The sequence below is a fragment of the Callithrix jacchus genome, chromosome 15 (genome assembly GCF_049354715.1).
Source record: "Callithrix jacchus isolate 240 chromosome 15, calJac240_pri, whole genome shotgun sequence".
NCBI classification, from domain to species: Eukaryota; Metazoa; Chordata; class Mammalia; order Primates; family Cebidae; genus Callithrix; species Callithrix jacchus.
Window position 1 is genome coordinate 13,828,882 of NC_133516.1, and position 24,571 is coordinate 13,853,452.

At 37.9% G+C, this 24,571-nt stretch overlaps 1 protein-coding gene across 7 annotated transcripts in view; it reads left to right on the plus strand.

Annotated features, from left to right (window-relative positions):
• Positions 1-24,571, plus strand: part of VPS8 (VPS8 subunit of CORVET complex) — a 258,139-nt gene that overhangs the window by 77,356 nt on the left and 156,212 nt on the right. For all 7 annotated transcript variants that reach the window (XM_035275299.3, XM_054246193.2, XM_078350390.1 and 4 more), the window contains 4 exons: positions 6,356-6,402; positions 15,509-15,731; positions 19,202-19,291; positions 21,702-21,753. In XM_035275299.3, the coding sequence (XP_035131190.1) occupies positions 6,356-6,402; positions 15,509-15,731; positions 19,202-19,291; positions 21,702-21,753 (412 nt within the window). The remainder of the gene's footprint in view (positions 1-6,355; positions 6,403-15,508; positions 15,732-19,201; positions 19,292-21,701; positions 21,754-24,571) is intronic.

A 24,571-nucleotide genomic window follows, 5' to 3' on the forward strand; every position in this document is an offset into this window, starting at 1 on the left:
GAAAACCAGAGATTATATCTTTACTTCACAGATGGTAAGATAGTCACAGTGCAATCATATGACCTGTTCAGCCACTCAGACCACTGACAGGCTTAAATTCAGGTTATCTGGCAGCTCAGTTTTTTATTTGCATACCCACATTGCCTTCTTTAATAAACCTTAATTATACGTGAATGGTGGACAAGAGAAGCAATCTTTTTTGGCCAATTTTAGGGTCATATACTGAACAAGAGATTAGAGAAATAGTTACTTGTTTTCCTTTTTTAGATTTTGGAGATCCCAACTTCAGTGATTTCTTGCATCCTGCAAGCTTTTGAGACTGAGTGGAATATTCTTAATATTCTTTTTTTTTTTTTTCCCAGACAGTTTTGCTCTTGTTACCCAGGCTGGAGTGCAATGGCGCGATCTTGGCTCACCACAACCTCCACCTCCTGGGTTCAGGCAATTCTCCTGCCTCAGCCTCCTGAGTAGCTGGGATTACAGGCATGTGCCACTGTGCCCAGCCAATATTTTGTATTTTCAATAGAGATGGCGTTTCACCATGTTGACCAGGATGGTCTCGATCTCTTGACCTCGTGATCGACCCGCATCGGCCTCCCAAAGTGCTGGGATTATAGGTGTGAGCCACCGCGCCCGGCCCTATTCTTAATATTCTTAAAGCAGGCATTGCTCACAGTGTCTATCTCGAAAGCCCTTGATCTCTCAGCATCCCGTAGAAAGGCATATGTAGACTGGGTCTGGGTGATGGACTGAGGGCTTTGCTTCTGCTTTCTTTCAGGGCTCTCATGAGAGGAGCCTTCCATATGAGTTTAGAGGGATACTATCTGAGCTTGGGCACCAGCTACTCAAGGTGGTTGGTTGTATACTAGTCCTGGAAATGCCAGCTACCAGCTGCCAGCTCTGTGGATCAAGGCCACTCTGTGAAGATTCTGTAGGAAGTTGAGTCTGTGTAGCCCTTGTCAGTGGGGAGATAGAGAGCTACTGATCCCACTTAGCTCATTTTCAGGCATCCAAGAGATTGCCATCAGGGATTACCCACTGGACAATATAGTTTGTGTCTCTGTAATCTGATTCTGGGAAGGAAAGCTTATAATAATGGAAATAGATTTGGCTTTAACTAATACACTGTTTTACTTATGGTTTTAAATGTTCAAAATTGATAAAGACCTGGTTTAAGAAGCCAGATTGAAAGTGTTAATTTGGACGGTTTTGCCTTAATTAAGTGAGTTAGGAACAGTTAGTGGCATACATAAGGATTATGTGTATTTTGTTTTCTTTTTTAAATTAAATTGGTAATTTTGTGATATTTGTAGATTCATATTCAGTTGCAAGAAATAATGCAAAGAGATCCCATACCCTGAAACCAGTTTTCCCCAATAAGAGACTATTTTGTAAAACTATAGTTCAGTCACATAACCAGGATATTGATGTTGATAAAGTGAAGATACAGAACATTTTCATCACCACGTGGATTCCTCATTTTACCCTTTTATAGCTATATTTCACGTGCTTATTTGCCACATGTATATCTTTTTAAATTTTTTTTAGATAGAGTTTAGCTCTTGTTGCCCAGGCTGGAGTGCAATGGTGTGATCTTGGCTCACTGCAACCTCCACCTCCTGGATTCAAGGATTCTTCTGCCTCAGCCTCCCAAGTTAGCTGGGATTACCGGCATGCGCCACCACACCTAGCTAATTTTTTGTATTATTAGGAGAGATGGGGTATCTCCATGTTGGTCAGGCTGGTGTCAAACTTCTGACCTCAGGTGATCTGCCTGCGTCAGCCTCCCAAAGTTCTGGGATTACAAGTGTGAGCCACCGTAACTGGTGCCACATGTATATCTTCTTTTCTGAAATGCTTCTGCATGGATTTTGCCTCTCTTCTAGCTGTATTGTTTCTCATTACACTGTTGAATTTTGGGAGTTTTAACATATTAAAGGCACTAGTCCTTTATTGGACATAGTTGTCCTAGTTCTTAGCTTTCTGTTTATCCTCTTAACAGGATCTTTTGCAAAGCAAAGGTTTTAATTTTGATGAAGTCCGATTTATCAACTTTTCCTTGTATAGATTGTGCTTTTGAAATCAAGTCTCAGAAACTGTTGCCTAGCCTGAGATCCTGAAGATTTTCTCTTATTTTTTTTTTCTGGAAGGTTTTTAGTTTTTTGTGTCACTTAAATGTGTGATCCATTTTGAGTTAATTTTGACGTAAGCTATGAGACTGAGGTTGAAGTTCCTTTTTGTGTGTGTATGGATATCTCTGTATATTTTTTCTAATTTCCTTTCACTGAGGATGCAGCTTTTTAAGAATCTCAGTTTTAGGAAAGATTGTTGAAAAGGCAATCTTTCCTTCTTTCCTCCACTCAGTTGCTTTACCAGCTTTGTCAGAAATCCGCAGGGCTTTCTACATTCTCTGTTTTGTTCCACTGATCTCTGCGCCCATCCCACTGCCAGTACCACATAGTCTTGATAACTGTAGCTGCGTAAGTCTTGAAATTGGGTGGACTGATTCCTCCTTCTCTATGGAAATTGTCTTGAAATTGGGTAGACTGATTGCTCCTCCTCTATGGAAATTGTTTCAACTATTCTAATTTCTTTGCCTCTCCATATAAATTTTGAAATAATCTTGTCTATATCTACACAAAATCTTGTGGCAATTTTGATATAAATTACATTAAACATATCAGTTTGAGGAGAATTGATACTTTTACTGTGCTGAGTCTCCTAGTTTTTCCATTTATTTCATTTTTTTGTAGTTTTTAGTATGCAGGTGCTACACATGGTTTTTTAGATTTACACCGAATGTTTCTCTCTCTTTTTTTTTAGCAGTTATAAATGGTACTGAAATTCTAATTTTGGATTTATATGTTCAGTAATGGCATATAGAATCTTTATCTTACATTCTGCAATCTTGCAGAACTCATTTATTCTGGAAGGCTTTTTGTAGGTTCCTTGGGATATTCTATGTGGACAATCATGTCATCTGCCAGCAGAGACAATTTTATTTTCTCCTTCCCAACCCGTGTGCTCTTTTTTCCTTTGCTTGCCTGTTGCAGGAGCTAAAACCTTAGCATTGCATTGAATAGAGGCAAGAGCAGACATCCTTGCTTTGTTCCCAGTCTTAAGGTAAAAACACTCACATTTTCATCATGAAGTATAATATTAGCTGTAGGTTTTTTGTAGTCACTGTTTATCAGGTTGAGGAAGTTCCCCCTCTATTACGGTTTTTCTAAGAGGGTTTTCATGAATGGATACCGGATTTTGTCAGATGCTTTTTTAATGTAATTGACGTGATCATGTGATTTTTTTTCTTTAGGCTATTGATATGGTACATTATAACTGGTCTTTGAATATCGAACCAGTCTTGCATCCTGGAATAAACTTCACTTTGGTCATGAAGTATAATTCCTTTTATGTAATTGTGAATTTTTTTTCTTTTTTGAGATGGTGTTTTGCTCTCGTTGCCCAGGCTGAAATGCAGTGGCGCAATCTTGGCTCACTGCAACGTCTGCCTCTGAGGTTCAAGTGATTCTCCTGCCTCAGTCTCCCGAGTAGCTGGGATTACAGGCATGCACCACCATGACTGGCTAATTTTGTATTTTTAGTAGATAGAGGGTTTCTCCATGTTGGTCAGGCTGGTCTCAAACTCCTGACCTCAAGTGATCTGGCCACCTTGGACTCCCAAGGTGCTGGGATTACAGGCGTGAGCCACCACGCGTGGTCAGTCTGAAATATCTAGGTTAGAATTTAAGATTTCTGAGTTATCAGAGGAAGCAATAAATAGAAATAAAATTGTCCGAGGACAATAGAGATGAAAGCAGTCGACAATGGACTGAATCTTTAGGAAGACCGACATTTATGAAATGGTCGGAAGACAGAAACAGACGGATTCAGGAAAAGTCACTGAGGTTTAAAATCAGAAGGGCACACAGTCACAGATATCTACATGATATAGGCTTTCAAGAAGGAAGAACTAAATCATTGCTCAGATTACTATACTCAATTTCTTGTTATTCAACATCAAAGTAAAGGCGTTCCTCAAATCTGCTATGCACCAGGTTGTACTTAGCTTCTTCCTTCTAACACCTCCTCCCACATTGCTTATCTCATTTTGTGACCTCTTCATTCAACCATCACTTAAAACAGAAACCTACAGACTTCTCTCAATGCCTTCCAAACCGTGATCGGCGTTAACACACCCTGCCGTTATAAATAATTCTGTCCGCTGTCTTTATACCTGCTGTCACTACCCTCGTGTAGTCCATCATCGTTTTTCTTTGATGACTGTAACAGCCTTCATTTCCAGGCTGGTTTTTCGGATGCTCCTACCATGCAGTCACCATAGTGATCTAAGTAAGAATCATGATTTCACACCATTAAACTCTATCGTCTATCCAGAGTACTTAGTACTGGCACTTCATTCCTTATTTTATGCCCTTTATTATTTTACATATACCTAAAAAATAGCTTCTACCTGATAATGACATAATTTGAAGTTTTGGGGTATACCACTGCCCTTCGTAGTTCCTGCGGACTTTCCTGTATGGTGCATTGTTTAACGAGGCGTTTTCAAATTTTTTATTTTGAGCACATCTTTAATAGAACTTTATCGGTAGCTATTTTACCTGTGTTTGGGGCGATCTCTGGGGAGTGTTTGAACTTGTTTCTTTCATGTCTCTGAGGAATGTCCTTTTTCAGGATCACTTTTTATGTGACCCTCTTGGCTCAGTTGTTCCTATGCTAAGGAGATGGAACAAATTCAAATCCCAGCTCTGCCGTAGACAGGGTCTTTGTTACAGATTCTTGGTGAGTATAAATTTGCCGTCTCTGAGCCCCAGCTGAGACAGACTGACTTCCTTGTCATCTCCTATCTCAACAGGCAGATTTTTTTTTTTTTCTAATTTCCTTTCCTTGAGGGTGCAGCTTTTTAAGAATCCCAGTTTTAGGAAGGTCCTCTGCTTCAGTTCCCTTTGTTTAAAAGGGTTTAAGGCCTCAGCTGCTTTCTGGCATCAAAACCCAAGCTCTTCTGTGACCAGCAAACCTGCGGGATAAGATCAATAACAGCTTGGAACTTCCTGTTTTGGTTTTCAGTTCCCTTTTTACTTTAGACCTGGGTATTGCCCTTACTGGCTTAGGAGCTCAGCTGTCTATTTTAAAGGATGTTTATTTTCTCTAGCATTTCTAGGGAAGTCCTCCTGCCGCCAACTCCCTGTTACCTAGCCCACTGTATTCTCATTCAGGGTTGAGATTTGATACAGCTCGAACACTTTCCAAATCTAGAATTTTCCTTCCTGTTTTTGAAGAATCAAATCTAAATGTAGTCATGAGTCATATTCAAAATTAAAGGAAGTAGGATGGGTCGGGGTAGCCCTATAATCCCTTCAGGACTGTAGGTCCTTCTTTAGTCACCTCTCGAATAATAAGAGTTCCTTAGTTTTGACCTTTTTATCAGACGGGTGTTAGTTTGTAGAGCTCTTTTCCCATAGTGCCTTCTCCCTCGTGATGAGATTTCTGCCTAGAACATAACCCTTCCAGGGTTTTTAAAAGGAAACCATTTCCCTGTAGCCAGCAGAAAAGGAAATGCTGCTGCTGAAGTTTGATGCTTGCTTGCTTGACAGTTTCGAGTCATACATAATAAGCTACTGTGTTTCCTGCAGACTCTTTCCTTTGAAAAGGGCCAAAATCATGGGTTGCCCTTTACTTGATATGAGTCTGTACATGATGAATTTAAAGCAATAAAAATATTATGAAACTGAGAAGTTAAATCAATGTTAAAATAGCAAGTTTGGAGGATTGTGACAAAATATGGGTAACCTTAATCACCTGAGCCACCAGCAGGACCAGCTGGATCCCATTATCAATTTGATCTATTCTGCTTTTCTTTTTTCTTTGCAAGTTTTCTTTACAAATCTGTGAGACAAATAACGTATTTTCACCTAGTATTTGTTTTAATGATACTGTAAACTATAAGCTTGTAAGATATATCTAGTATTTTAAATAACAAAATTTACTTAATATTTTCCCATGTTGTTGAATTTAATTCATTTTTTTCTTTCCCATTTCCCTTCCCCTCCTTCTTCTGCTCCCTCTGTTATAAAGATGCAGTGAACACCTTAATGCATTAAAGGAATGTTTATTTTTAAACACATTTAGGGTACACTTCCAGAAATTGAATTACTAGGTCAAAATGTTTTGTTTTTCCGACTTTGTCGCATAATGCCAAATTGCTTACCAAAAGCATGATATGAAATTCTACCCTCCTGACAATCTAATAGCGTCTTAAGCAGACTGCTGTCATTATCAGTGAGCCATTGGCCAGGGTTGTGGGGCTGATGCTTTCTTTATGGTTCCTCTGCAGGATATGGTGCCTGTCATAGTTGATTATTGCCTTCTGCTACAGCGAAAGTGAGTATGCATTTACCGTGAGATTCAATTATTTTGAACCCAGGTGGCCTCTTGTTTATATATAAACCATTGCTATGAATTCTGTGAATTTGACTGAATAGGTCTAAAAATATTAATTTCTAGAAATTTGATTCTTTAACAGTCTTCAGTTCATTTACCTAATAAAATTAACGTTTTCAAGACAGATGCTAAGGATATATCATTTATTTGTCTGTGTGGCAGAATAGTGGAGGTAAAGAACATAACTAACAAAAGAGCAATACTACTTATGGGTTTTAAAAGCAAAAAGTGTGTTATTTATATATATGTATACACACACACACATACGGGTTTTAAAAGCAAAAATCGTGTTATTTATGTATCTGTATACACACACAGACACACAAACATATGGGTTTTAAAAGCAAAAAGTGTGTTATTTATATATATGTATGCACACACTCTCTCTCTCTCTCTCTCTCTCTCTCTCTCTCTCTCTCTCTTTCTCTCTCTCTCTCTCTCTTCTTTTTTTGGTATATATACTTTTTTTTTTTTTGAGATGGAGTTTTGCCCTGTCACCCAGGCTGGAGTGCAGTGGCACAATCTGATCTCAGCTCACTGCAACCTCCGCCTCCTGGCTTCAAACAATTCTACCTTAGCTTCCCAAGTAGCTGGGATTATAGATGTGTGCCACCATGCCCGGCTAATTTTTTCTATCTTTAGTAGAGACGGGGATTCATGTTAGCTGGGCTGGTTTCCGACTCCTGACCTTGTGATCTGCCCACCTTGGCCTCCCACAGTGCTGGGAGTACAGGCGTGAACCACCATGCCTGGCCTGGTGTATTTACTTTCATGCACCATCACTAGATGAACAATTATACTACTCAAAAAAGGCTAGAAACATTGTGCCTATGCAGTACTGTTTTTGTTTGTTCAAAATAAATCAGTATGAATAAATTCGATTAGGTCTTTTTAGTTTAAATCAAAACTATATAAACTAGCCAACCTGGCTGGACGCGGTGGCTTACCCCTGTAATCCCAGCATTGTGGGAGGCTGAGGTGGGAGGATCCCTGGAGCCCAGGAGTTTGAGACCAGCCTGGGTAATATAGGGATAGCTCGTGTCTAAAAAAAAAATTTGTAAAAACTTAGCTGGGCATAGTGGCATGTGCTTGTGGTCTCAGCCACTCAGGAGGCTAAGGTGGGAGAATCTTTTGAGCCCCAGAAGTCAAGGCTGACTTGACTTAAAGTCAAAGCCATGATTGCACCACTGCACTCCAGCCTGGGTGACAGAACAAGACCCCGTCTCAAAAGTAAATAAAATAGAAAATAAACTAACCAACCTGTACCACCTTGTAAGTGATAGAGAACAAATCTAAGTGATAGAGAAGAAATATGAAGATTTAATGTAGATACTCCAAAATCTTATGCAACAGGGCTTGGCTCATGAATTTATATATATTCTAGTAGGCTGATTCAGAAAAGGTTGGGTCATACTTTGCAGTATCAGTAAAGGTTACCAAGAGGCCAGTAATTTGCCGTGTCAGACCTTTGATTAAGTCAGAGAGAGCTATGGTAAGTTCTGCTTACTTGGGGCTCAGATTTATTCCAGTATTTTAACTCTAGTTAGCGAAACACATTGTGCTTAGAGTATGCGTGTTGTTGAGAACATTGCTTTATGTTACGCGTTGTCTCATTGTCTTCTTTATGCCTGGGGCCTACGGTAGAAATCTCTTTCGGGTGTTAGGGCCAGAAATACCTTTGTGTCTCTTGAATAGCTAGTTTACTTTTAGTTGATGGACAGTGATGTGTAGTTAAGTCATGGTTTCCTAGAAAGCAAAATGCCATGATTTATCTGCTAACCTTGCCCTGTCTTTTTTCAAATTAGTTATTCTCTTTACCTCCCTTTTACACTCCATTTCTTGTTACATGTCTTGTATTTTTAAAGTAGCCTTAATAGTTTATGCATCAGTTTTACATATTTTACTTAACCCTCATAAATAACGGTGTAAAGAGAGAGAACGTTATCCTTTTTTTCAGATGAGGAAGTGGAGGTATAGAGGTATTTCTGATACTAATAAGTACTGGAATCAACTGTGATCTTCAAATTGAGCTAATTTATAAATGAGATCAAGTACCTGAATACTATATTTTATTTAGGGTAAAAAGGCTTATTTTTGTAAAATGGACTGTTTCTACCTAGAATGGTACCTGGCACAAAGTAGCTGTTCAGTGCCTGAGGGTTGAACTGCCGAAGCAGTCCTGCCTCCTGGTTTGCAGGGTGACTTGTGATCGTTATCTTGGATACTAGAATACTGTCATAGTGGCATATAGTTGAAGTGGGCCTAACAGTTGTAAGATGAAAGATTATAGAGGGAAAAAGAAAAAAATGGCTTACGTTCTTCCAAAATATTTTGTTATTCCCTAAAATATTCTGAAGATAAGCTTTTCTTTTTTATATGATTTGAAAAGGGATTATTCTCTATTTCACCTGTTGACTGGCTGAGAATGCAGTAATTTCTGTATTAAATCACAGCATGTAATGTAGAAGATAAAATCTGGTTTAGATTTTCATCAGTTGGGATCTGTTTATTATTTCTTTGTTTTTGTCAACTTCTTTCCTTTAATTTTTCCTGATTTCTTGGCATGTTTTCTTTTTATTGTGTCCGAAACAAATAGAATATTTGCTGTTGGACATCTCAGAGAGGAATAATAGCAAGAGCAGTCATAGTATGTCTTCCCCACCTCCAAGAGGAAGAGATTGCTTTCTGAGTTCAGCTCTTCCTGGTTCTTTTCATATCTCTTTTCTTTCTTCCTCCTCCTGCTGTTACATACACACTCCTGGATCAAGGGCATGGACGTTTTCCCTGGACCACAGGACAAACAGCATATGGCTTCCCTCTCTCTCAATTCTGCTTTCTAACGCTGAAGCCTAGATTGTACTAGATCCTGCCTCTGCTTGGGAGAAGCTCCAGCATATGTGTTCATATTCTCTTTCCCTCCTTGTCTCTTTCCCTACTTCTGGTCTTCAGATGCTAATATGAGAAAAAGAGGGAGGGCAGCATTCCCAAGAGATGTGAGACAGGTCGGGGTTGTGAAGCTGGACATTGGGTCAAATGTTCCCTCTTTTGTTCTAGATCTGAGTTGTGCTTGCTTGCTTCTCACCATACTGGCTTTTCTTTTTTATCAGAATGTTAAGATTCTTCTGTATATGGGTCTGAGCTTAGAAGGAAAGGTTGAATAAGCCATGTGATAGACAGTTTCCATCTAGACCAGCTTTCAGTTCCCTTCCATTTTTTATTAGATATAAGAATTCTATGTTAAATTAAACAGTTCAGTATAACCACTTAAATGGTAGAGTTTTAAAATATTTTTTCTGCCAGGTGTGGTGGCTTACGCCTGTAATCCCAGCACTTTGGGAGGCCGAGGCAGGCGGATCATGAGGTCAGGGAATCAAGACCATTGTGGCCAACATGGTGAAACCCTGTCTCTACTAAAAATACAAAAATTAGCTGGATGTGGTGGCACGTGCCTGTAATCCCAGCTATTTGGGAGGCTGAGGCAGGAGAGTCCCTTGAACCAAGGAGTCGGAGCTTGCAGTGAGCCGAGATCACACCATTGCCGTGTAGCCTGGCAACAGAGTGTGAGACTCCATCTCAAAAAAATATTTTTTTTTCTTAGAGTTGCCACAGATAAAAAGGTTAAAAATGATCAGTTCCCTGTGCTACACTGTAGCAGAGGATCGTCAGATAGAAGTAGCTTCATTCCAGTACAGTGTTTTTCTCCTTAAACTCTTAAACTGGGCACTCTCTTTATACTATCCTTTGTGACATTTGGTCCTATGTATGTTTAGGGTCTTCTCTTCTACATTTCCATATTTGCAAAGTATCTGTGACATTAGCATTAGCATTGCTTTAAGGAATGCTCAGATTTTGCATAATACAAATACAGTCTTACAAAATGTAATCTAGTACTCAGCCAGCCAATTTCAGTTAACTTCCTCCATTTCCAGGGTCGTTTCTCAGACACTCAGGCCTGTTCCCCAGATTCTTTTTATGTTATGTCTTTTGATTGAGTACATTGTTTTTCTAGGCAGTCCTTTTATTTTCACATATTATGTTGTTTCTTATGTGGGTGAAATTATAAACTTAATACATGCTCTGAAATTATTTTTAACTTAGTGCTACCACCATTATTACACTATAATCACTGTTGCCTCATAGTTTCATAACTCAGAGAATTCAGTACCCTTCAGTAATATTAATTAAACTAGTGTACCTGTGTATTCCTATTTATATTTAATCATTCTTTTATAATGTAAAATCATTTTTACGATGTGGCAGTGATTACATTTGTTTTTCTCTGTAGAGCTAAATATATTATGGACATCTTTTGGCTACAATTTGGCATTTTTTTGTAAATTACTTAATATCAGACATGACAGGAAATGCATTTTTGAAGACTTATGCTTTATTTTCATAATTTGGTCTCTGTTCCACAATTTCACTTCAATTTGTTTTTTTGTATTTTTTTTTCAGTATTAGACAAAAGACACAGAATGTCTTAAGGCTTTTTGTAGGATACTTCTGGTTTGTCATTTTGCCTATACAAAATATAGGCTCTATATTAGCATATATATGATAGCCCTAATATCAATTTTACTTTGAAAATAGATCCAGAGTTTATGTAAACCATAATTATAATTTTGAACATTGTTTAAAAATAGGTGTTATGGGCCGGGCGCGGTGGCTCAAGCCTGTAATCCCAGCACTTTGGGAGGCCGAGGCGGGTGGATCACGAGGTCGAGAGATCGAGACCAACCTGGTCAACATGGTGAAACCCCGTCTCTACTAAAATACAAAAAATTAGCTGGGCATGGTGGCGCGTGCCTGTAATCCCAGCTACTCGGGAGGCTGAGGCAGGAGAATTGCCTGAACCCAGGAGGCGGAGGTTGCGGTGAGCCAAGATCGCGCCATTGCACTCCAGCCTGGGTAACAAGAGTGAAACTCCGTCTCAAAAAAAAAAAAAAATAGGTGTTATGTAATTATATGTGAATTATATAGCAAAAAAGAAGTTATTTTAAAAGCCAAATTGGTGCTCTTCATAGATGATACTGCCCACTTCGAGTTTATGTCACTGTAAGCAATATCGACAGTTGTAAGAAGCCATCATTCCAATGGCTGGTGTTATGTGTGCATCTGAACCAAAAATGTTTCTGTTAAATCCAAAGAGAACAAATGTTGTTCAACATCAGGACTATTGTTTGAGAAACAGAAAGATCTTAAATATCAAGACTTGTCGAGGAACTGAATGTTTAAAATTTTATTAGGGTGGTGCAAAAGTAATTGAGAATTTTGTTGTTAGACAAAAACTACAATTACTTTCTCTCCAAGCTAATATCAAAGCCAGGGGGAAAAAGGCCGTTTTAATTTTACTATAGCTATACTGAGATATAATTCACATACCATAAAACTCACCCTTTTACAGTATACAGTCCAGTTATTTATAGTGTATACAGTCTGTGCAACATCAATCACCATATGCCTTTTTAAAGTGGTACTTGTATCTGAAAACAGAGCATTTTGAACATAATTTCTTAAAATTCATTTGAATTTTGCTTTTACTTTTATAAATAAGGAAACCAGCCCAAATCAACTTTAGATTTATTAAATACCGCTTGTATTTAGTGAGAATTTACTTACTCGGTTCTGGTTATATATTTAGTATAGACTGGCAAGTGTTAGAATTGATGCCCTTGTTCCCCATCAGACAGTTCTAAATTTGTAATTATCTCATAACCAAAGCAGTTCTTCACATTTAAAAAAGTATGAAATTGATAATGTACAAAGCAAATTTAGCAGCAGTCCTCCCTTTGAAGTTATAAATTATAAACTTCAAAAATATCTTTAACCTGAGCACTATTATAAAGTGAAGTTTATAGAAGGATCTCTTTGATCCTCTGTTACTCACGATGGAGTTTCTGTTACACTGGCCGTAGCAAGGCTGAGCTTGAAGCAGTAACATCAGTTCTGAAGTCAGCCCTTCTTGTAATCCAAGTCAGCACCCTGGAGAATAATGACCATGTGAGAGCTAAACATTTTTGTATGTACTTTTCTTTTTTTTCTTTTTTTTTTTCCCGAGATAGTGGTTTGCTCAGATGCGCAAGCTGGAGTGCAGTGGTGCGATCTCAGCTCACTGCAACCTTTGTCTCCCAGGATCAAGCAGTTCTCCTGCCTCGGCGTCCCACTAGCTGGGACTACAGGCCTGCGCCTCCACACCCAGCTAATTTTTGTATTTTTAGTAGAGACAGAGTTTCACCATGTTAGCCCGGGTGGTCTCCAACTCCTGACCTCAAGTGATCCACCTGCCTCGGCCTCCCAAAGTGCTGGGATTACAGGTGCGAGCCACCCTGTCTGGCCTGTATGTACTTTTCTATATCGCTTCTTTCCTGATGCACTAATAAATATTCTCCCGGAATGATGAAAATCTGTCACTGAATTTAAATTTTTTTATTTTAAGGTAGAGATGCAAGTAGGAATTGTTGAGCCTTATTTTTTTTTTTTGCTTCTTTATATTACAGCCTCTGATTGGTTGAGAAATGTGTGATTTTGCCATTAATCTTACCAGCATTACATGCCATTTGTCACAGGAGTGCCTTGTTTAACTTGTGTGGCCTTTACTGAATTTTTAGCTCTCTTTAACTCTCTCCCTAAGGTGTTTTGTACTGAACTAAAGCGTGTAATTATCTTTTTTAGCATGTTCCTTTTAACAGCACATTACAGAGCACAAGGGCTAGCAAATCTGACATTTTCTTTGAATCATTAGTTATCTTGTTACGCATACTTTTTCTTTCTTACAGTAAAACTCCATTAATCTCCATTTCTTTTGCTTGGCTAGTAATTGGTCATCACAAAAATATGATGAATTATTATTATATTTTGAGACGGAGTCTCGCTCTGTCGCCCAAGCTGGAGGGCAGTGGCGCAATCTGGGCTGACCGCAACCTCTGCCTCCTAGGTTCAAGCGATTCTCCTGCCTCAGCCTCCTGAGTAGCTGGGATTATAGGCGTGTGTCACCACGCCTGGCTAATTTTTGTATTTTTAGTAGAGATGGGGTTTCACCATATTGGTCAGGCTGCTCTTGAACTCCTGACCTCGTGATCCACCCGCTTCGGACTCCCAAAGTGCTGGGATTACAGGCATGAGCTGCTGCGCCCAGCCAATCAATTACTGATTCAAATGAAACTGACATGAAAATATTTTGATAAATATGAAATGAAGGGGAAAAATTATGTAAAATTACATTTGTGCATTTGAGAAAGAAATAAATGGCTATGGATTTTCCCCCTAATATTGCAAGTGCTGTTAATTGAAGGGAGGTGTGTAGTTCTGGTGCAGTTGTGGCCAGTGTCTTTTCCACGACTTCAAGATGAGGCAAAACCCAACCCTAGTCCTTTCAGGAGCTTCCTTGACGTTTTCGTGGAACTTATCATTAAAGACCACACCTGTGAATAAACAAACCATTAACCACTTTCCACAACTGACATGACATACATATAAAGGAATTACACATTTAGAAAAAAGTAAATCATCTCAACTGGTAAATAAAATTTGCACAGTTTTTGTATTTGTTTGAAAATGGAATGAACAAATAAGTGAATGATAGAAGGCAATACAATGTATAAATGAAAATGTGGAAAATACTCAATTTGACCATCCATAAAAGAATTGTTAAATTGTCAGGGGAGAAAAACTGAAATTACTGTTGTCGAGTGAAACTGGCATGATTGTATATTGCAGGTGGCAGCGTCAATTGATGCTGTGATGTTTTTTGAAGATAATTTAATAGCACATTTCAAGTGCCACAGATTTTTTTCTTATCTTTTCACTTAAGATAAATTTTTAAAGTTGAATGATTTTCAGGAATTAAGCCCTCAAATGGGAAAGACTTTATATGTAGATGTTCATTGTAGTATCACTCAAAATACCGGAAATAAGTAATATATCTACCAGTACAGCAATACTTAAGTAAATTCTGATTTTTCAACATATTGAAGCATTGTGAGTTAGACAAAATGGTAATTTCAAAGAATAAATAGCAACTTAGAATAATGCTTATGTAATGTATGAAAACAGAATTCAGAATTCTGTCTATGCTCAGTATAACTCAAATTATTTATAGGTTATTTACAGAAATATGGAATAAACATTGTGTGTGGTGTTGACATTTAAAGTAATTTAAAACAGTTTTTGCCTGGTGTGGGGCTCATCCTATAATCCCAGCACTTTGGGAAACCAAGGCGGGCAGATCACAAGCTCAGGAGTTTGGGATCAGCCTGGCCAACATAGTGAAACCCTGTCTTTACTAAAAATACAAAAATTAGCTGGGTGTGGTGGCATGTGCCTGCAGTCCAAGCTATTCGGGAGGCTAAGGTGGGAGAATTGCTTGAACCCGGGACGCGGAGGTTGCAGTGAGCTGAGACTGCGTCATTGTACTCCAGCCTGGGTGACAGAGTGAGGCTGTCTCAAAACAAAACAAAACAATTTTTGTTTCTGCAATAAAATTGTTTCTAGGTTTATATTTTAAGTATTAAACTTTTTTCCCCCTTCTTCCATGAATAATCACTAGCCAAACATTTTGGGATACAAAGAGTCTTAGCTAGACAGAGAAGCATATTGGCTCTGCAGGTCAGCCAGGACTATTTAAATAGCAGGAAGGAGGGAAGGAGAAAGCATGAGTAGTCCTTTTTATGTTTTTTTCCTGCTTCATTATGGCCACCCAGTTATCTGTTCCCATGTCAGTGTTGTCTTCAAGAAGCAATACGTCACAATAGACTGAGCACAGGATTTAGGCCTGAAGGCTGGGTTCAAATTCTGACTCTCTTGTTTGTTAGATATGTCACTGTGAGCAAACAATTTATCTTACCTTTTCTTATTTGTTAAAGAATTGTTGGGAGGATTAATTGAGATTATATAAAGTTTTGCAGTATAAAGCTCTATGTGAATGTTATTACCATTTTAAATAAACTCATGAGTAAGTTGAAGTAGGGACAAGAGATATACTTGGGAGGCTAAATGTAATGGATATTTGGCATGTTTCTAAAAGTTTTTTCCCCCCTTTCTGTTACAGGGATCTTTTATTTAGTCAAATGTATGATAAATTAAGTGAGAATTCAGTGGCCAAAGGAGTATTTTTGGAGTGCCTTGAGCCATATATTTTAAGTGACAAATTGGTGGGAATCACGCCCCAAGTAATGAAAGACTTGATTGTTCATTTCCAAGATAAAAAATTAATGGAGAATGTGGAAGCTCTCATTGTGCATATGGATATCACCAGCCTAGATATTCAGCAGGTGAGTTTATGGACAGTCTACTAACTTATGAAATAAGCTTCATTCCTTTATTGATTATATTTCCTTCACTGATCAGGCTGACCCTGCCTTCTAAAAACCTAATTATTTCTTGAGCACTTTTGGTAAAATGTATTCTAAACTTACATTTGTCAGTACTTTCCTAGGACCGTATTTAAGGAAAGCTAGATTATAAGTGCCTTGCAAGCCAGAGATTCTGTCGTCTTCTCTTTCTTTGACATCCCCCAGAGCACGTGGTGTAGAGTTTCGATTTAGAAGTTGCTCTGTGAATGCTTGTTAACTGATCCTTCTTCATCAGTTTGTTTGTTCACTAATATAGTTTTCACTGAGCAAGTGAATTTCAACTATGGCTGCTTTCTCATGAATAACAGAATATTTTTACTGTGAAAAATTTGATGCCATTTCAAAAAAGAGCTAGTATATAAGCCCAGAGTTTTGAAGTATAGAGCATGGGATAAGAGGCAAGTTATACAACTTCTTAGTATGAACAGCCAGCCATTGTTTGATAAAGAATTCCACTGTATCTGAGGTTCCCACAATAAGTTATCTTAATTGAGTTTCTTGAAATAAGTTTCTTAATTGAGGAGCCGTATTTATTCTAGCATAAGACATTTCACAATTTAATTATTTTTCTTTTTTTTGAGACAGAGTTTCACTAGTACAGTGGCGTGATCTTGGCTCACTGCAACGTCTGCCTCCTGGGTTGAAGCGATTTTTGGGCCTCAGCCTCCAGAGTAGCTGGGATTAAAGGTGCATGCCATTATGCCCAGCTAATTTTTGTGGTTTTAGTAGCGATGGGCTTTCACCATGTTGGCCAGGTGGTCTCGAACGTTTGCCTTCAAGTGATCCGACTGCCTTGGCCTCCCAAAGTGCTGGGATTACAGGTGTGAGCCACTGAGCCTGGCCCACAATTTAATTCTTTATTTCCACATTAGTCCTAAAAATGAGCATTTTACTCCTGCAAAGGTGCTAAGCCCTCTTGAGCTTGAATTTGGAAGGTGAACAAAAGTCTTAGACCAAAAGTTTTTTGAAAGTATGCAAAATCATATAGAAATTAAGGGTTTGGGAAAAGAAATTAAGGGTTTATTTTATTTCTGGGAGCGCTTTATGAATGACTGTGAGTTTGCAAAGTAAAGCCAGATCTTCTTTTAAACCTGCCTTTCTGTCGTGTGGGTAATTTGGAGTACTCTTCGTCGTCTGACAGTAGTCTGATGAGTTGAAAGCATGCTGTCATGCCTACCTATCACAGAAAAGGAAAAAATTTAATTTCTTCTTTGTATAATATTTTCAGCTTTACCCCAATACCATGTAAATATACTACTCTTTTTAGTGAAACAACAATTTCAAAATCTTCCCCTCAGTTTCTTATGTCTCCATTTCAAACCTCCTCCCCCTCTTCCTCCTAGGTTACTGCCCCATCCTCCGAGTCATGATCTGGAAAGCATTGTCTGGGTTGCTATTTTCATTTCTTCCCCCGCATCCTAATGACTCTTCAATCTGACTTTTACTTTTTCAATCCTTATTTTATGTACTCTTTTACCAGCATCTGTTCATTAATTCAAGAAGCATTGACTGAACGTCAGGCTCAGAGAATGCTTCAGTATCCCCATGAACAAGGCTTGTCCTCATAAAGCCTACATGTTAGCAGAAGGGTTTGACAGTGAACAGATCAGTGTAAAACAAATCCAGAAAACATTTAAATGCAGGTATTATGTTAAAAATCAAACTGGGAAATACGGTGGAGAGAGAATGAGAGACCACCTTAGATTCGCTAATTATAGATAGTCTTCTTGAGGAGGCAGTATTGAGTTTTGGAAGCTGAATGGTAAGAAGGAATCAGTAATGCAGATATCTTGGATGAGAAGATTGTTATAGGTAAAAGCTGCAGCTAATGTGAAAAAAAGAGAATTTTTGTCTTGGGTGTTCAAGTAACAAAACAGGAAGCATATCTGGAGCTTGGTATAGAGGTAGATCTTGCAGGGCAAGGTTTAGATCTTTCAGTTTTATTCTAAGTGCTACAAAAATCCTTAGAAAGTTTTAAGCAAGAGCACCCTGTGCTTTAGAGGGAACAGAATGCGGGGTGGGGGCCAAGTGCAGAGGAAGCAGAGAGACTAGTCAGGAGGCTGGTGCAGGAGGTGATTCTGGCCAGAGATGGTAACAGTGAGATGAAGAGAGATGGCCTGATTTTGGATGTTTTAGAGATAGAATTGATTTGCTGATGAATTGGGATGTGAGGGTGTTAAGAGTGTGGGAATGAGAGAATTTAAGGAGGATGCCTGGTTTTTGGTTTGAGAAACAGGGTGAATAGTGATTCCTTTGAGAAGATTGCAAGACTAGGGCAGGTCTGCGTTTGAGAGACAAATTAGGAGCTCTGGTTGGCCATTTTATTTTGAGATAGCTGCTAGACATTCAGGTGAAGATATCAAATTAAGTAGGTGGATATATGTATGGGTTAGAGGGGACGTTAAGGCTGAAGTAGTAAATGTGTTGGTCATCAGTAAAGAGACATATGATGATGGTACTGGCTGAGAGAAGGGGAGAGAGCATAGGAGAGGTCCCAGAGCAGGCCTCTAGAAAGACTCTCCGAGCACATCTCACTTCCATTTCCCCTCTTACCTCTCCAGCTCCCCCTTGCCAACTTCTGCCCTTCTTCTCTTGCCAGTGTTTGTAGCATTGTGTAGCTGTCACAGGGACAGAATACAGCGTACTGTATACTCAAACTCATATCTAGTCATCTTCCTAAATATTTTCTCACATTGATTTCTCTCCATCCTTCAAGGTCACTTCCACATTAGGTCCTTCATCCTTACCCTTGCTTCTTCCCACCGAATTTCTAGTTTGCACTTCTGCTTGTGGGTCACGTGTATCCATTCTTTAGGTCCTAGCTTAAATGTTGCTCCTTCAGGGGTGACTTTTTGGATACTGCAGACCAGGTCAGGTTAATAGCACTTACCACATTTGTCAATGATGAATTATTTGTGTAATTGCATTTCTTCCCCAAGTCTTAACTCACACGTCATTTTGTACCCCTACCTCCTTTTGGTGAGTGTCCAAGATGAATGTGAGTTCTATAAGGGTAGGGACTTGGTCTGGATTTATCTTATCTAACGCTTTATTACCAATCCCTAAGAGAGGATCTGAACATGTGTTCAATAAGTATTTGTAGAACTATTGACCAAAGGTAAAATGAATATGGAAAGGGGAAGGATAAAGAAGAAACAAAATTAGACGCTCTGAAGATCTTAAAGTAAGCATTGTGCTATTACAAGTAATTTCACCCAGAGCAGCTCTTCCCTTGCGTTGTGTACTTCATTTCAGTTTTTATCCGAGAAGAAACAAGAAACAAGAAAAATTAGGGAAGAGAATTCAAGACCTTTTCCATTCTTAAAGCTTTAAGGAAAATAATTGGTGACTCTGAATTGTATGGACCAAGTGGCTTTTCCTTTTCACAGGTAGTTCTCATGTGTTGGGAAAATCGTTTATACGATGCTATGATCTATGTCTACAACAGAGGCATGAATGAGTTTATTAGTCCAATGGAGGTAAGATGCTTCCTAACTTGTACACATAATTAACTTTGTCTACTGACTTTTTTCTCCTGTTCTCCATTTGCTTTTAATAGTTTCTAGTTTTATCAGTTATTTAAAAATTCTTACAGATGTGTTGAACTTGAACCCATTTTAGCTTGGGACGTTTTGGTAGTCTTCCATTTTATACCTTCTGCCATTGCTTGCTTGCTTATGTACGTAAGTAGGTATTTAAACACCAGGGAGCAATAGATAAAATTTAAATTAATGCTTGCTTGTTAGGCTTTACATATTTTTCTCCTAAGAATTGTTGATACTATAGTAACTTTTCCTAAAGATATGAAAAATTTATTTGGTGTAATTATTTTATATAATAAATGTACTATTGAGTAATGCTACTTATAGATATATTCTGCTGGAGAAGACTCCTGAAAATGGTGAGAGACTGTTATTTGTTCATTGATAATTTTTCACTTTTCCCAACTCAGAATTTTCTGGGATTCACTCTATTCTTACAAGAGACTCTACAAAACATTTGGACTTACTTTTAGAAGAATGAAACCCCTTATCTGTCTTGTTATTTGTCTCAAGTTTGATGACAGAATAGTGGAGAAAGAGTTGTAGACACATGTAGTGCTCCTCTAGCCCAGTGCTTTATTATAGTAACTATGTCCCTCAAAAAAAAGCAGGCATCTGCTGAAGGCATCGGTCGACCTTTTTGCTGATTTATTGCCATCCAAAGCTATCTTCAGTGCTAAGAAGTCAGCAGTCATTCTGTGGTCATGCACATTGCGTTTACTAGGGCGAGTGCCCTCTGATTCATAACCCTTCAGCTTTGGTTGCACCTCTCTTCCTTTGGATAGTTTCTGAAATTAGTCTACCACCCTCTTCCCCTGGTTTTGGGGGTTTTTGGCCCTGATTGTCTGTAATGTCAAGTATTTTTTTTTTTTGGTCTTCAATACCTCTGAGCTGCTGCTCCATCAAGTCCAGTAGTTACCTGAAAAAGACTCATCAGCTGCCTCCTCAGTGAGGTCCAGTGTCTCCCTGCATGCCACAATGAAGTCACAATTTGGAAGAATTAATGCAGTTTCTAGTTTTGCTCAAAAGAATCCCTCAAAGCAGATTCTGTTTTGGTGCATTCTACATTGACAAGATGATTGCTATGTTTTTGTTACGTTGCTTTTTAAATTTTTGTTTTGCGTGGGTTTTGTATTCCTCATATTAATAAAATCTGGTTTGCATTTATACTGATACATCTCAAATGGGACACTGGGCTATTGAGGTTATCTTGTTTTGTGTTCAAAGTAGTTTTCAAGTTTAATGGCTTTCAGCAGAAGCTTGGTATTTGTTATTACAAAGTCATTAGGAGATTTAAGCTGTAGGAGGTTGGGTATGTCCTATGATTACTCTTATAATTCTGTGCCTGTGAGGAAATCACTTTTTAGTGTTTAGAGTTTAGCTGTTTTAGTACTTAAAGAGGTATAAATTAAAGGAGGTGTCCTGTCATTTCAAAGTTTCTAGATTTTTTTAGAATGAAAGTGTCATAACATTTGAGATGACTCCTATAGTGTCTGAAATCTTTCCTTTTTTTTTCTAGTTTTGGCTGAGGTGAGAGTAGTGCCTTGAGTTGGGAAGAAAAACTTTTTCTTTACCAATTTAGGTCCCAGTGATGGGAGGTACAGGGAAAGGATTGAAGGCTTTGAATTAACTGACAATATGCAGAGTAACAGGAGAAAAGATAAGGATTATTCACTTGTGTGTGGGGAACACTCAGTGATAAACATCTCTGCTGAGTAGCCAGGGGCAAAGGCTTATATACCAGCTTAACAAAAATCAGGGAAGTAGGAGTAGAGTTAGGTCTTCAGTGGGAAAGTATGGAAAGTACTTTTGGGCTTCTTGATGCTAATGGACAGCTGAATTTGCATTTTCTGCTGCTAAATCAGTTTTTTCCCAAATAGGACTCTACCTCTGAAGAGGAAGGGAGGTCCATGGCAGCTATATTTTTGTGAGACTGCTTAAGTTTAGATGATATTTCTTTCTGTGGTTGCTGATTCTTTATTTTCAGTTTAAAATCATGTCTGTTACCACTTTGATGGGAAGTCCTTTTACTTGCTTACTAGTTTTTAAAAGAATAAAGCTTTTAAGAACCAAAGGATACTCTATATCAAAATTATAATCTCAGCTAAGCTCTTTATGTAACTGGTATTGAATGCTTTTTCTCAGTGAGGAATATGACAACAGTGATTGTTTCTCAGTGACCCTTCTAAACATTTCATGTACAAATTAAAGGTTTTCATATTTACTCTTAATGGTAAGTAACTATTTCCGTCAGATAATGGTGATTAATACCATAAGATTCTTGATTATTTTAAAAATAATATCATTTGAGATGATGCTGATTGTTTTTCTATTAATTTTAATACAGAAACTTTTCAGAGTCATTGCTCCACCTCTGAATGCAGGAAAAACGCTAACAGGTACATTTTCTAATGCTTAATTTTTTGCTTTCCTGTATTCAAGGTATTATTTAAATGTTATAAAATTCACCAGTTATGTGTGTGTAGTGTGAATGTTGGTAATCATGTACAACCATGTGACACCACCATAATCAAGCTGTAGAAGGAGCCGTCGCTTGTCATACTAAAAAGTTTCCTCCTTCCCTTTGTACTTGATCCTTTCCTCTCAGCCCCGCTCTGGGCAGTCACTGATGTACTTTCTGTCACTACACTTCATGTAAATGGAATTCTGTACTGTGTAATCTTTGGTGTTTTCTTTCACTTAACATGGATGAAGCAGAATATTTTTTAGAGTCATCCATACTGTTTTATGTATCACAATATTTTGTTCCCCTTTACCACTAAGTGACATTCCATGGATTGAATATACCGTAAGCTGTTTAATCATTCACCACTTCATAGATATTTGACTTGCTTTCAGTTTGGGACTACTGTGAATAATATAATGCTGCTTCAACATTTGTGGACAAGTTTTTTGTTTTTTTAATAAAACTTTTTGAGATAATTGCATGTAGTTGTAAGAAATGGCCCATAGAGATCCTAGTTTATCTTTATATAGTTTCCCCAATGATAATATCTTGCAAAAAAGAAGTATAATATCACAACTGGATACTCATATTGAATTCATGTTGATAAAGTCAAGATACAGAAAACTTTCATTACCCCAAGTATTCCTCCTTATTCTCTTAGCCCCCATTCCTGACCCCTAACTATAAGTTTCTGTGTGGACAAATGTGTTCATTTTTCTTGGGCAAATACCTAAGGTTGGAATGGCTGGATTGTATGGTAAATATATATTTTACTTTCTAAGGTACTGCTATATGGTTTTCCCAAATGCTGTACCATTTCTCATCAACAATATTTGAGAGTTCCAGTTGCTCCACATCCTTGCAAGTGCTTGATACTATTAGTGTTTTTAAAATCTTCTTAAAACTTTAGCCATTCTAATGAGTAAGTAGTGGTATTTCATTGTGATTTAGATTTTTATTCTCTTGATTATTAGCGATGTTAATTTTTTCATGTGCTTGCTAGTCATTCACATATCTTCTTTTGTGAATTGTCTGTTTAAATGTTTAGCCCCCTTTTTTTAATTGGTGGAGATGATCTGGGGTTCTCTTCATATTACTGAATTGTTAAGAGTTGCAAGATGGTGAGCTTGCCATCAGAGCCTGGAAGAGTGTTTTTTTAATGTAGTCTGGATGTAAGCCCTTTTCCAGTATGTTTGGCAAAAATTTTATTATCATCCATAGCTTGCTTTTTTGTTTTTTTTTAACCATGTTTTTCAAAGAGCAAAAGTTTTTAATTTTCATGAAGTTCATCTTATTAATTTTTTTTTTATCATTTAGGCTTTTGGTATTCTGTTTAAGAAATCTTGGTTCAATCCAGTGTCATAAATATCTTCTCTTACATTTTCTTGTAGAAATTTAGTAGTTTTAATGCTTGTGTTTAGATCTGTAATTCATTTTGAGTTAATTTTTATAAATGATGCAAGGTCAAGTTCAGGGATTTTTTTTCCTTACAGCTGTCAGTTGTTCCTGTAAGTCTTACCATCTATTAATAAGATTATCTTACTTTCACTGAATTACCTTGGCACCTTTGTGAAAAGTCAAGTGACCATATCACTGTGGGTCTGTTTCTGTGTTCTCTGTTCTGTTATACTGAGCTATATGTCTGTCGTCCAGTAGTGCGCTGTCTTGATTATTGTGACTTCATAGTAAGCCTCAAAATAGCACATTTTAAATCCTACAATGTTGTTTTTCTGTTTCAAAATTGGTTTATCTAGTCCATATTCTTTGTCTTTCTATATAAACGTTAAAATCGGCTCATCAGTTTTTTTTTGGAAAGTGTATTTGAATTTTCTTTACAGGTGCGTATTGAAGCCATAGATTAATTTGGAGAGAGAACTCTATCTTAACACTGTAGAATTTTCTAATCTATGAATATGAAATGTTTTTTATTTTTATCCTTTAAAATTAATTAATTTTCTTTTGGAGACGAAGTCTTACTTTGTTAGTCAGGCTGGAGTACAGTGGTGTGATCATAGTTTATTGCAGCTTCAAACTTATGGGATCAAGTCATCCTCCTGCCTCAGCCTCCCAAGTAGATGGGACTATAGGCCACCATGTCCTGATGAGTTAAAAAAAAATTCTTAAGATAGGGTCTTGCTATCCTATCTTGGCTCACTGCACCCTCTGCCTCCCAGATTCAGGCAAGTCTCTTGCATCAGCCTCCTGAGTAGGGGGACTACAGGTGCCTGCCACCATACCCAGCTAATTTTTTATATTTTTAGTAGAGATGGAGCTTACCATATTGGCCAGGCTGGTCTCGAACTCCTGACCTCATGATCTGCCCACTTCGGCCTCCCAAAGTGCAGGGATTACAGGTGAGAGCGACTGTGCCTGACCCTTATTTTGGTCTTGAAGTCACTTTGCTTTCCCCTTTTCTGCAGAAAAGGCATCTGGGATTTTGATAAGGATTGCTTTGAATCTGTAGTTCAATTTTATTACTATCTTTATATTACCAAATCTTTCATAAATACAGCACATTTTTAAATTTTATTTAGGTCTTCATTAATTTTTTTCAATGATATTTTGCAGTTTTTAATGTATAGGTCATATACTTCATTTCCTCTTCCTTAGTATTTTATTCACCTTGATGCTGTTGTAAATGAATTGTTTTCTTAATTTTATTTTCAGGATGTTAATTGATAGTGTGAAATAGGTTGACTTTTGTATATTGACCTTGTATCCTACGTCCTTGCTGTATTCATTTGTTAATG